The sequence below is a fragment of the Panicum virgatum genome, chromosome 7N, assembly GCF_016808335.1.
Source record: "Panicum virgatum strain AP13 chromosome 7N, P.virgatum_v5, whole genome shotgun sequence".
In the NCBI taxonomy this organism is placed as follows: Eukaryota; Viridiplantae; Streptophyta; class Magnoliopsida; order Poales; family Poaceae; genus Panicum; species Panicum virgatum.
Window position 1 is genome coordinate 33638690 of NC_053151.1, and position 12072 is coordinate 33650761.

General features: G+C 44.7%; 1 protein-coding gene and 1 long non-coding RNA gene across 3 annotated transcripts; one reads left to right on the plus strand and one right to left on the minus strand.

Annotated features, from left to right (window-relative positions):
* Positions 1-1500: 1500 nt before the first annotated feature.
* Positions 1501-6171, minus strand: LOC120683428 (cytochrome P450 724B1-like). 2 transcript variants are annotated; one of them, XM_039965512.1, is made up of 9 exons: positions 5688-6168; positions 4982-5363; positions 4560-4712; positions 4182-4418; positions 3996-4082; positions 3762-3840; positions 3452-3558; positions 2836-2960; positions 1501-1928 (listed from the first exon to the last, which is right to left on the minus strand). In XM_039965512.1, the coding sequence occupies exons 1-9, from the start codon at positions 5897-5899 to the stop codon at positions 1829-1831; spliced, it is 1482 nt and encodes a 493-aa protein (XP_039821446.1). In that variant the 5' UTR covers positions 5900-6168; the 3' UTR covers positions 1501-1828. The 2 variants fall into 2 exon arrangements, with proteins under 2 accessions (XP_039821446.1, XP_039821447.1); XM_039965513.1 differs by lacking the exon at positions 2836-2960 and having other exon boundaries at positions 5688-6171.
* Positions 1928-2412, plus strand: LOC120683429. Its single transcript, XR_005678795.1, has 2 exons — positions 1928-2102; positions 2243-2412. It is a non-coding gene; the product is annotated as an uncharacterized LOC120683429 (long non-coding RNA).
* Positions 6172-12072: the final 5901 nt, after the last annotated feature.

Sequence of the window (12072 nt, forward strand, 5' to 3'; positions counted from 1 at the left end):
CCAAAGTGTGCTTGCAACCTGCATATTAGCTCAAAAACACATCTTGCATTTTCTACAAGGTGAAGTGTGGTTTAGGAATTTATTTGGATAAAGATGCGTGTAAGAAATGCAAACTCTCATGATTTTTTGATCAAATTGACGCCTAGAAATAGTCGTTAGTGGGCATCAACAAGCTCGAGCATGCTCGGCATGGAGCATCTTGGGGCTGCCGCTTTGCGCAGTGTGGTAGGGCTTCCACTGCTCCGCCGCTCCAACAATTGTGCCCATGTCTTGGGCGAGCAAGTAAAAACAGGTCTGAGTGAAATTAAGCCTGAGCATAAAGTGAACTGACTAGTGATAAATTTGATCTTTATTTTGAAACTTAGCATTGTAATTTATAAATTTGGAGCTATTAAAAAATTACACTTTTTGAAATTTTGAATACCCAGCTCTCGAATCCTGAGCCCGCCCCTGCGATCGGCAAGTATCTGTTCTTCCCAGGCTGGTAAAAGCAAATTCGTTTTCACATGCGCATGCGCTCTTTCAGACTTTCAGAGTGCAGTCTTTGCGTTTTGTCTCCATCTTTACTGAAGAACAAGATCACGGGTCTGAATTTCGGATCAAAAGTAGCCACAAAGAACTCCTGTGAGTTAGTTAAAAAAAAAGGAAAAGAGAGAATATCAGGGCAATAGTTGGATCCTGGTTTATGGTTCAAGGATGCAAGAGCACATCAGTGCATCACTTAACCTTTAAAATTAATTATTAAAAATACCTTTCATATCCTAATTGCTACTCTCAAGAGCATCCAATGGATTCATGATGCATACCGCCATTCAAAACACTGACTTTTTTTTCTGTCAAGTAGAAGTTGCCATATCATTTGATAGTAGGTTGAAGTAAACCACCAAAATGATTTTTTTTGCAATATATTCCTCCATGTATTATGTTCGCAGTTGTCTTGTAAATTAACATGATTTTTAGTTACTCACCCAAAGAGCCCGGACCATCATCTACTGCTTGCTTTGTTGCCCACTTGCCCATGCAGAACATGTGAACCGCATGAACTACCCAACTGAAAATTTCCAAGGAAACCTTTGCGTCATATATAATCTGGGCAAAAAAACGTCTTTCATATGACAACATGATCATATGACAAGAGTCAGAACAAGAGGGCCACCGGCATAAAAGAGAAATAAGGATAACAGAGTTATATGCAGTCTGAATTTAGTCTATAAAATAGCCACAGCGAATTATCTCAAAGTTCAGACTTCAGTCAAGCTCCAGAACTGCTGGGCGGTCAAGATGGCAAATCTGGACAGCCAGATGACTTCTATCATCTCTGGTGTACGCGCAGTACGCCATAACGCCAAGCTCCTAAGACATCTTGGCGCCCGTATCCTCTCATCCTCTGCTCTTCAGATTGACAGCCTGAAGCCAGTGCTCGACCAAATTCAAATGAGGTAACCGGTCAATGACGCGCTCCAAAGTTCAGTGTGGTCGGTTGCTAGAAGACATTTAATCAAAGTCCTAACAGCTCCGAAGTGATAAGCCAAAGCCTTCCGGATCCCAGGAGCCCCATCTTCTCGTATAGAATAGTGGTCGAGCCACAGTGGAGAATGTTACAGGGTGAAGTGAACCAACCACCTCGAGCAACTGCCATGGGCAAAATATATCTACATCATGTACATCATAAATCAGAGTCTCAGATGCCTCATGCTAGCTACTTACAAGCTAGTGCCCAGTGTTTCTACACTTCATGAAACTTCAAGCCGTTCATGGACATGGATGTTCTCGTGCAGGTACCTTCTAGCTAACAGATGAACTCGCCGTGACACGGCATTCAGGCCAGTCAAGATTCATGGCAGATTGGCTCGATTTCTATTGGCAGACCTCTCTGGAACTCCACATACGGGTATGCCATCGGAATGTCATCGCCATCGATTCTCCATCTGCAAGGCGACAAGTTTTCAAGAGAGGGGAAGGATGATCAGCTAGCGGTTCTTCAGTAACTGTATGTAACTCTTCGGTAACTGTAAGTAACTCTATGACTCCAAGAAAGCAATGCCAGATCCCTTGTTTGTCAGATTATTATGAACCAGATTTGGCAGTTTGATCACACAATGGTGTTCAAAAAAAAAACGAGACGGGAAGAGGCAGACCGCCTCCGCGCATTTCACTTAGAAGGGGAGCAGGGCTCGAACCCGGGTCTCCTGGCTGGGAGCGAACTCCACTAGCCAGCAGTCCGCGAGAGCGTCTGCACAAGGTGTTCTCTACCTGGTTCATTCGTACCACTCAACTTGCATAGCCTACTTGTAGAAAACTCCACGCTGCCGTGCAGCCATGCTTGTACTACTGTGTGTTGTCGTCTGATAATATGTTCTACAGTTCTGGATCCAAAACTACATGAGATTTAATTTAAGACTTGCTGGTCCCTGTCGATGAAAACATAAATAGGGAGGGAGGCAAGTGGTTCGTCATAAACTTCTTGCCATTACTTTCAATAGTTTGTGTTACTAGTGTGACACTGCTAACCTTATTGTTCTGCTTCCTTGTTCATGTTTTGTCTGTTTTCTCTGTTCAACATTGTTGACCACCTTGCCATTCCTTACTAGTATGTCTTTGTATTACTAGGTTCAATCCAATGATAAGCGCATTATTCTATTTTCCTGTTCATGTTTGTGTCGTCCATATTTTTAAATTTAAAAGCTGTCCCACCTCATTAGTTTCTTATGCCGGTTATTAGAAATGTCTATAATGCTTTTGTGCTGCTTTGATTTGTCAGTTTTGTTGTGACTGTACCAGTGACTTATGTATGCATCTCCAACTATAGTAGGGCAAATACTCCCATCGTTTTACCTATAATTGAGCACAAGGTGATGGAGAAAGAAAGCAGCCTCTACTTTAGCAAGCTCCGATCCTGGGCAGAGCCGAGGCCCGCCACCGAACGGCGTGAACCTCTTGCTTGTCCCTTGGCTTGAGCCCTGATACAACAATCAGATAAGTCGCGCGTGCATATCAATAATTAAGCTATGAACATTATAAAAGAAATCAAAAGAAAAAAATGAAACAAAGCCAAGGATGCTGGCTTTGACTGAGAGGAATCATGGCAAGGACCATTGACAACAGGCGGTACAGCCTCAGGGAGCTTGCTTGGCATCTGAAGATACCAGCATAGTTGCAGGTAATTATGTCACAGGTGGACACTCACTAATTAAAGGAAGCAATTAGTTAGAGTACACACTTTAAAGAAGATTCCCTAAAAGCCCCAGATAAGCTTCTTTGATAGGTGATGTAGCCTTTTAATTGTATATTTCAGGTTTGAATAAGTAGCTTATTGTCACAAAGCTAACCTGTTAATTATGGCCTAACAGGAATGAAATATGATTGTATGAGTCATCAGCTCGTTAGTTCATTACCAATATAGATGGCAGGTCCAAAAGTATACACTATCAAAGGACAGAAAAGAGCATACCTCCCATCTACAGGGCTGAAAATGTTGGGGATTTCCATGAAGCGAGGGGTTCAGATGAACAGCACTGAAGACGGGTAGGACCTTCCAGCCAGATGGAATCAGATACTCTGCAACAGAGCAAAAGGGAGAGCCACTTGCTTTTGAGCATCTTCGTCTATCAAAAGCTATGTGTTTCTAGGCATCATAATGCTTAAAAATCAGGATTAAAGGTGCGACCATCCCCTCTGCCTCTGATCCATTATCATGTGATGAGCACAAATGGAATCTGCGACGAAAGCCTCATCACGATGCTGATGCAGGGTTTGTTTACCTTTGTATCTGACATCTTTGAGGGCCTTCCTGTGGACGAACTTGACGATGTTGCCGCATCTCAGAGCCTCGTTGATAACCTGCAAGAGCATGCACATAAGCATCACAGGCACAATTAGTCTGAATATCGACAAAATGACATTTCTGTAGCTTGCTACTAACAGAAGGGGAAAAAAAAGAAAGTCCTTTGGTTACTAACAAATCTTATACAGTACATAGTGAGTGGCCATCTTACATGTTGGGTATATTCCATCTTCTTGTAGTCTTCTGAAGTCAAGCTCTCCTCCTTCCCTTTGTTGGATCTTATGCTGTCGTGCTCCCTCTGCGTGCATAGCATGTTAGCATGTATATAGTTTACTGATGGCCACCGGCCTAACAGCTTAGCTATCATCTGTGTCTTCTTCATTACACAGTATGTTACCTTGACCAGGCCCAGATCTTCTGCAGACTGTCCAAGAAAATACACGACCATGGAGATCAGGAGCGAGGTGGTCTCGTACCCTCCCAGCAGGGAGTCCAGCACAAAGCTCACTTTCTCCTCATCGGAGAGCTCGTTGGTTGACAGGAGCACGTCAAGGAAATCGCCTTTCTTGCATGACCCTGGACTCCGCCGCTCCTCGATGATGTCCTTCACAGTGCTTGATATCCTCTCTCTGGCCTGTGTGAGTTATTAGGAGCAGCGCAGACAGCAAAATATAAACCACTGTTATATACTGTATAATCATAATGCATATTTACTAATGTAAGAAAAAATATTTTTTTATTGATGTGCAGTAATACGACATGTCAGGATGATTACCTGGACAGCCTTGGCATATGGGGTCCCTGGGATGTAGAGAGGGAAGGAGATGAGGCCCTTCATGAAGGCCAGGAAGTCCTCCAGTATCCTGGCAGTGACCGGGTCCTCTGGTGACAACCCCAGAACCTGCTTCACTATCACACTGAACGCGAACTGTGCTTTTTCAAGGACAGAGACCACGCCACACCGGAGGAAAAAGAAAAAAAAGATCCTAGTAAGTCAAAGTCACCATTGAAAAAAGATTCATGCAAAGCAGCATGGCAAGTAACAACACGACGATGCACGTCGTTGACATGCATGCGCAGAGAGATTTTCTCTCCATGTGTCAAGGGATCATGCCCATGCCATGCCACTCTGCTGATGACCGATAGATCACTCAGGAGTCAGGAGCAGCTAGCCATGCGGCCAGTACAGTTGCTAACCTTCCTTGCCTCCTCGCAGAAGCCGACGACGACCCTGCCGCCGCCGCCGCCGCCGCCGCCGCCGCCGCTGCCGTCCTTGCTGCCCTCGGCGGCCTGGCGCCATGAGCCGACGACGTGCAGCGCGATCTTCTCGATGTCGCCGAGGTAGCTGGGCTTGAGCTTGGTGGAGGTGACGAGGGCGAGGGCGAGGTTCCTGAGGCGCTTGTGGTCCTCGCCCAGGACCACGAGCATGGAGGACTTGCCCAGGATGCCATGGATCGGCCTGGGGTAGCTGCACTGGAACAGCCGCTCCTCGTTCTGCAGGATGAAGTGGTTGAGGTCCTGGTCGCAGGACACCACCGTGGGGGTGCAGAACAAGTGGGACTTGAACACCCGCCCATACCTGCAGCATCAACCACAAGTCCACAAACACCATTGTTGTGTTAACCACTGCCACCATGCATGTTATTAACCTTTACCGTGTCTCTCGTTTCACCTCACTGTCACGGGCTCGGAACAAGGCAAAACACACAAAAAAAAAACATGAAGGATAGATGCATCATGATAAAGCTGCGTAGACAGGACAGCAGCATTGCCTTTTGGCTGCCACATGAAATAATGGTGCAATACTTAATTGCGCGGTAATTCAGAGGATCTGTGGTCTGCTGTGCATGGATGGGTGGCGGTAAAATTCAAAAGTAAAGGAGCCTGAGGCTGGAGTATTTACCTGGCGCAGTGATCCTCCAAGAAGCCGCCCAGGGTGTTGGAAGCATGGGGCGTGAGGAACCTGAGCGTCTCACCGACGAGCGGCCATCCGAAGGTGCCCCTGGGGGCCTTGGGGTTCAGGAGCAAGGGCAGGAAGTGGCTCAGCACCAGGGCCAGGAGCCAGGCGAGCAGGATCGTCGCCAGAGCGGCAAGCGCGAGCTCCCCCGCCATCATCGACGACGACCACCACACCCAAGTTTCATCTCCCAAGCATGGAGCCTGCAAGAGTCTCTCTGGCTATCTATGTATATCTATATAGTGTATATGCAAGTATGTGAATGCTTCACTTAGCTTTGTTCAAGGCTCACACAGCTCAACCCTGGGCTGCTGTTCCCTTCTCTCTCTCCCTCTCCCTCTCTAGAATGCAAGCCGAGGGGGGAGCTATATAGTAGGAGAAGCGAGGCAGGAAGGATCTTGGCAAAGGGAGAGAGAGAGAGAGAGAGAAAGGAGGGAGAAAAAATAAGGCTGCCTTTTGTTTCCTTTCCTTGGCCTCCTTCTTTTCGATTATTTATTCAGTGTTCTACCCTTGAGTAGCTTGATCTCTGTTTTTTCCCCTAAAAAACAAACGGTAGCAATATGATCTCTGTTTTTCTTTTACTGCAGCCAAATTACCACCGTGATGCTGTACAGTACAGTAACATAAGTGTAGCTTTTATCAAGGAGGGGCTATAGCTAGGACTAGGAGGATGGTCCAGCGTAGAGTAGCCTAGCATCTAGGCTGCTGCAAAGGTGCAGTCAAACACGCAGGTAGAGAGAGAAAAATTGTAGAAACGGCCAAGTGCAGGTGATTGCTGAAGCATGCAGCTCTGGACAAGGCCACGCGAATGTGGAGATTTGCAAATTGCAACTTGTGACCACGTAAGCCGTTTCTTTAAAAAAAACAAATGAACGAACGGTCACTTCTAATCCTTGGCGCTTCAGTGCTGAAAACGGAGGCTACGGAGCAATGAGCTGGCTTGATCGTAGTCAAATTGACCACATCCCAGGGACGCATCAGAAACTGTTTCTAAAATGAGGGGTGAAACACACTTTCAGACTACTGTCTCATCTTGTAGTACCAATACATTGATTGGATTGGCGCAGCGATGAATTACGTTCTAGTGTTCTACTGTACTACTAGTACTTAAGAAAAAAGATCGACTATCCTATTGCCTATGTTGGTCAAACTACGCTTTCTGTGTGCAAGTACAATCTCATCGTCCTAGGTCAAAGTGTGCCTAGTATCTAGGAGAGGAGAGAAAAAAATGATCCTCTCATTTACATAGTTGACTACAATGTATTTGACTTTGCATACATCTGCTTCTAAAATTGTCGCCGGACCAAAAAAAAAAGTCACCCTTGGAACAATTTATAGCAACACAAGAGAAAGAAAACTTTTAAACCAAAATTAAACAATTTATTCAAATATAGTGCACCATTTCCTTGTAACTTTAGTTGAGCTTTACATTTACAGAGAAGGGGTACTCCGACAACCACTGTTGCCGAGACTCCCCACCCTGCAGTGGCAATTATTAGCCCTACTCCCACACAATGGTCACCAAAATGCACCGTAACCAAACACCAACAAATTGTGCCGTTGCCCGTTGCATATACCACGATTATAAAGTTGGTGCCAATTTTTTTTTATGTATTCCTTCCCGTTGCATGAGAGTTTTCTAACCGCATCTCCAAGATATTCTTATATATTCTCTAATTTATAGGAATAGAGATTTTGGTGAAAATTTATCCTCCCACAACTCTTCAATTAAATATCCAAATATTTCATGCTAGCCAAGGATGGCTCTCTAGACTACACACAAGATTTAGAAAAACAATTGAAAAATACAAAGATATTTGAAGTTGACATTAGAGGAACCGAATATCAGCTATTTGGATGGTCTAGGAATTGGTATTGGAAAATTTGCTCCAATACCAAACGGCATTCGGCATATTATTTGGAATTGGCTGGGGAACCAACTCATAGATATAATAAGCTGGGTGGCTAAATAGTTGTAAACCATACTATTATAAATAGTTGTAAACCATACTATTATACTGGGTGGCTACAAGTTGGACCGCTAGATCAATGAGAACTCCTTTTCCAATATTTCATTCTTTTATCTTTTATCGGATATTTCATGTTTTTAATTCCTAGCTGAGCCTAATTCCTAAATACGTGGACGGACAAATATTTGAAGCGGTGCTACTACTACTAGAACTGAAACTTGGGAAATGGGCTGCGTGCTACTCCGTGCAGCATAGTCAAACATAAATTTGGGCAAAATCTATTTATCGTGTGCGTGAAAAATCGTCGCGCCATCGCAGAAGGGGAAGAAACCCATGTTCTTTTTCTTCCCCGAGCTAGGGGAGGGTTGCGCGGCGGCCATCAAGCTAGGGGAGGGGGGGGGCCGGAGAGCGGTGGTTGGTGGGCGAAGCGGCCGCCGGAGACCAGAGTGGTGGAGGGCGGCGGCGGCCTTATGATTCTGGGTTGCTGGGGGGTGGGGCGGCTCTATGACCGCCAGCCATAGAGGAGGGCTTGGCGCCGGTGGCGGCAACCCGGCAGCGGAGACGGTTCAGCCGGCGGAGGGCGCGGCGGCGCTCGCGCCGCCGGCTTGGCGGGGCCGGACCCCCGGTGGGCGGTGCCGGCGGCGGGGCGAGAAAAAGGCGGCGGGACGGCGGCTGGACGGCGCGACGGCGAGCTCAGTTGGCGTTGGCGGCGGGGGAGGGTGGCGGCGGAGGCACCGGGGGCGGCGCCGGAGCCGGGGAGGTGGGAGAAAGCGAGGGAGCGCCGCGGAGGAAGAAGAAGACCGCAGCTGGATTGGATTCATTCCAATCGCAGCTGCGACGAATAGACTTCCCCTAAATTTGGACTACGGCACCTGGGCAACCGGGCACCTTTGATCGGTCAGAAAACAGGCGAAGCCAGAGCAAAGTTGCCGCGAGAGGCGAGCTTCTCTATCGGGCCTCGTACAGTCGCACGAGCGCACCCGGACGAGGGTAGTTGTGGCGCCCGGCTCAGTTGACACGATCAGGGCCTTGTTTAGTTGCCTCGTGTAATGTTTTTGAAAGAAAATGTTTCTACATTTGAAGTACTAAATATAGACTAATCACAAAATTAATTACAGAACTCGTCTGTAAATCGCGAGACGAATCTAATGAGCCTAATTAATCCGTCATTAGAGGATGTTCACTGTAGCATTACTGTAGCAATTTAGTGTCTTATTACTACCTAATTTGATTGATTAGATTCGACTCGCGATTTATAAGGCAAACTGTGAAATGCATTTTTTATTTTGTTTATATTTAAGTCTATATGTAGGTGCCGATTTTTTTTTTGAAATTTTGAACTTTGCAAATAAAAAAGGGCCAGATTCAGATCCACGGGCGACACGAGAGAGTGGGGCCCGGAGGAGCGAGAGGTGCGTGTGGTGGGTGTGGGTAGCAGAGAATTTTTAAGGTGCCGCACGAGTGGCAGCGGTCGCAGTGCAGGTAGGTCCACCTTAGCCTCATCGATAGGGGTGCCCACAACAACACCCCAGATGCTTAATCCCGCATTTACCCTTTTAATTTACCGTTGCTGCAGCTGCTTTCTTTTTCTTTCCACCTCAGCTAGCTCATGAAAGTGTTATACATGGAAAAAAGAGAATGTGGGGAGAGACTGTACTATTTCTTCTTCTAAAGCTACCAGGTCCTTTTGTAAGATGTATTTTTATTTTCTATTTTGAGATACCTAAGAGCAAGTATTACTGGTAAGCTCAGTTACATGGATCTAGCTACATTGGCTCCATTGTTCTTAGAGCTTGATCGGACACAAAGCTTCCTGCATGCATGCATGCAAATTTATGATGGCTTCACAAGCTAATTGATAAAACGGTGCTAGGATTAATTGTTCTTGGTATATGGGCCTTGGTGGGTTCGCGCTAGGATTTTAGCATGCTATGAATAGTGACATTTTAATCGCTAATTACGGTGTCAAACCAAGACAGTTTACAAAACCAACTCCAGAACTCCCGCGCTAGTGACCTTGAAAAATCTAATAAGATCTTTGACCGCGCGATTAGAGGATGATTACTGTAGCATCACTGTAGCCAATCATCGATTAATTATCGTCATTAGATTCATCGCGAAAAGTTACACCCATTCCTAAAATGGTTTTACAAATAGACTTCATTTAATACTTCATGCATGCAAGATTCTCTTTTCGGGAAACGTGCGCGCTATTTCTGTAGAATGCCAAACAAGGCCATGGAATACAAGCTTAAATATCTAGAACAATTTCAGTGGGAGTGTTACAAGAGTAACATAAATATTAAATACTCTCTCCGCATTGGTAATGGAAGTCGTTTAAGACAACGACACGGTCTCCAAAACACAACTTTGACATCTTATTTTTCAAAAAATATTTATAGAAAAGTAATATACGCAAACTTTTATAAAAGTATTTTTCAAGACCAATCTATTCATATAATTTTCACTTTTGTAAACTCAACAACTTAAAATTTATTGATGATTTATATTCTCAATGTTTGATCCAAATCTTGTCCAAAACAACTTCCTTTACCAATAAGAAGGGAGTATTATGATATATTGGTAAATTTGGTGATATGGAAGAATCGTTTATGAGGTGAGAGAAGTTTTATGTGATTAGTGGATAGTGTTATCACCATGACACTCCTCTGGCATAATTACCAAGCTATGCGTTGACATTTTCCACTGAGACTGTTCTTATAAAAAAGGTCTAGAGGGAGTAACTCATAGAGAAAAAGTGAGCGGCTCGGAAGAAAGGTTTCATGATATAAAATGCTTTGAACAATAGTATGATATAAGATAGACAAATCAATGGAGATGTGATCTTTTTGCTATCTTTGGTATGAGGTGTAGAGACACAGTGCACTAGCTTAACCATTGAAGGCTGCCTCAGACCTGCCTGACCTCTCTTTCCCATGGCCTTCTTCTTCCTTCCCACTCCCCCTCACGTGTTAACCGAGCCCGGTTTTGATTCTCATCTGTTTTGTTTAGGAAGGCATATCATTGCGCTTTTGCTCAAAAATGCTGAGGGCGTGCGACCTACATTTTTTTGTGCAAAATCTGGGGTGGAATTTCAGCTGAGTTGGCACTACCCACTGTTGGAGAATGGCTTATTAGTGCCGGTCACAGGGCGTATTAGTGCCGGTCCCTGTGGCCGGCACTAAATGGCCGGCACTAACGTGACAGACGTTAGTGCCGGCCACTCTGACCGGCACTAACGCGCGCGTGTTAGTGCCGGTCCGAAATACCAGCCGGCACTAACGTGCCCGACCCCGCCCGAGTCCTCACTGCAACGTTAGTGCCGGCTGATATAACTAGCCGGCACTAAATGTTTTTTCTTTTTTATGTTTCTTTTCTTTTCGTTTTTATACGTATGGCTATGCGTATTTCTACCGTATGTGACTGCATAGTCGTACTATTTGCATTGCACAGTATTATTAGAACAGCATATTACACTAACATTATTTATATATATATATATATATTTGTCATGTATGGAACACTTAGGAGTTCAAAAGTACATGAGATATTGCAAATTATTAAGCACATCAACTATAGTAACGTATCAACTTTCTCGTCGTCGGATCTTCTTGGGCGACGCTTAGACGGAGATCGCCATGAAATTCGCCCTTAGGATTTATGACTTCATCGAGTAGAAATCCGCATATAGCTTCTTGAATTGCCCTGATCCGAGCGATTTCAATGAGTTCTTCTTTCATCCACCAACGCTGTCACATTTTTCGATAAAAACATGAGAATAAAAAATAATGAATTAAAATAATGAGCAGATGTGATTGTGCTCACGTACATTGAATGCCTCCACTGTCATTTGCCCTTTTTCACTTGCAAAAGAGTTGATCCACTCGCATACGTAGTATCCACATAAGTTGTTTCCTTGGCCCTGTCTCCAACACTATGGACAAATGTGGGTTACGATATAGAATTTTTCTGATGTTTATTGCGAATGACATTAGTAGTGAGAGTATATTCATACCGGAAAATCAGTCACCCAATGAAGAGGCTCGATTTCACCTATGGGCAAGCCTATGTGTTTGTGGAGGTAGCGACTCCATGCAGTATTTACCACCTCGATGATATCTTGGTACTTTGATATATCTTGCCTTAACGAGTCGTACACCAAGACCTTGTGCTCCTCAATCCGAATACAAAGCAATATCCAATGAAAGCTGTGCATATACATACGCATAACCAATTAATGTTGATCATAATAGTTATTAAATAGTATTATTAATATGAAGGGATTGAAAAAAAGAGGCTAACAAAGAACGACTCACTGATGGTTGTATGGCAAGAGAATGAAGGGACACATGCTATTTTTA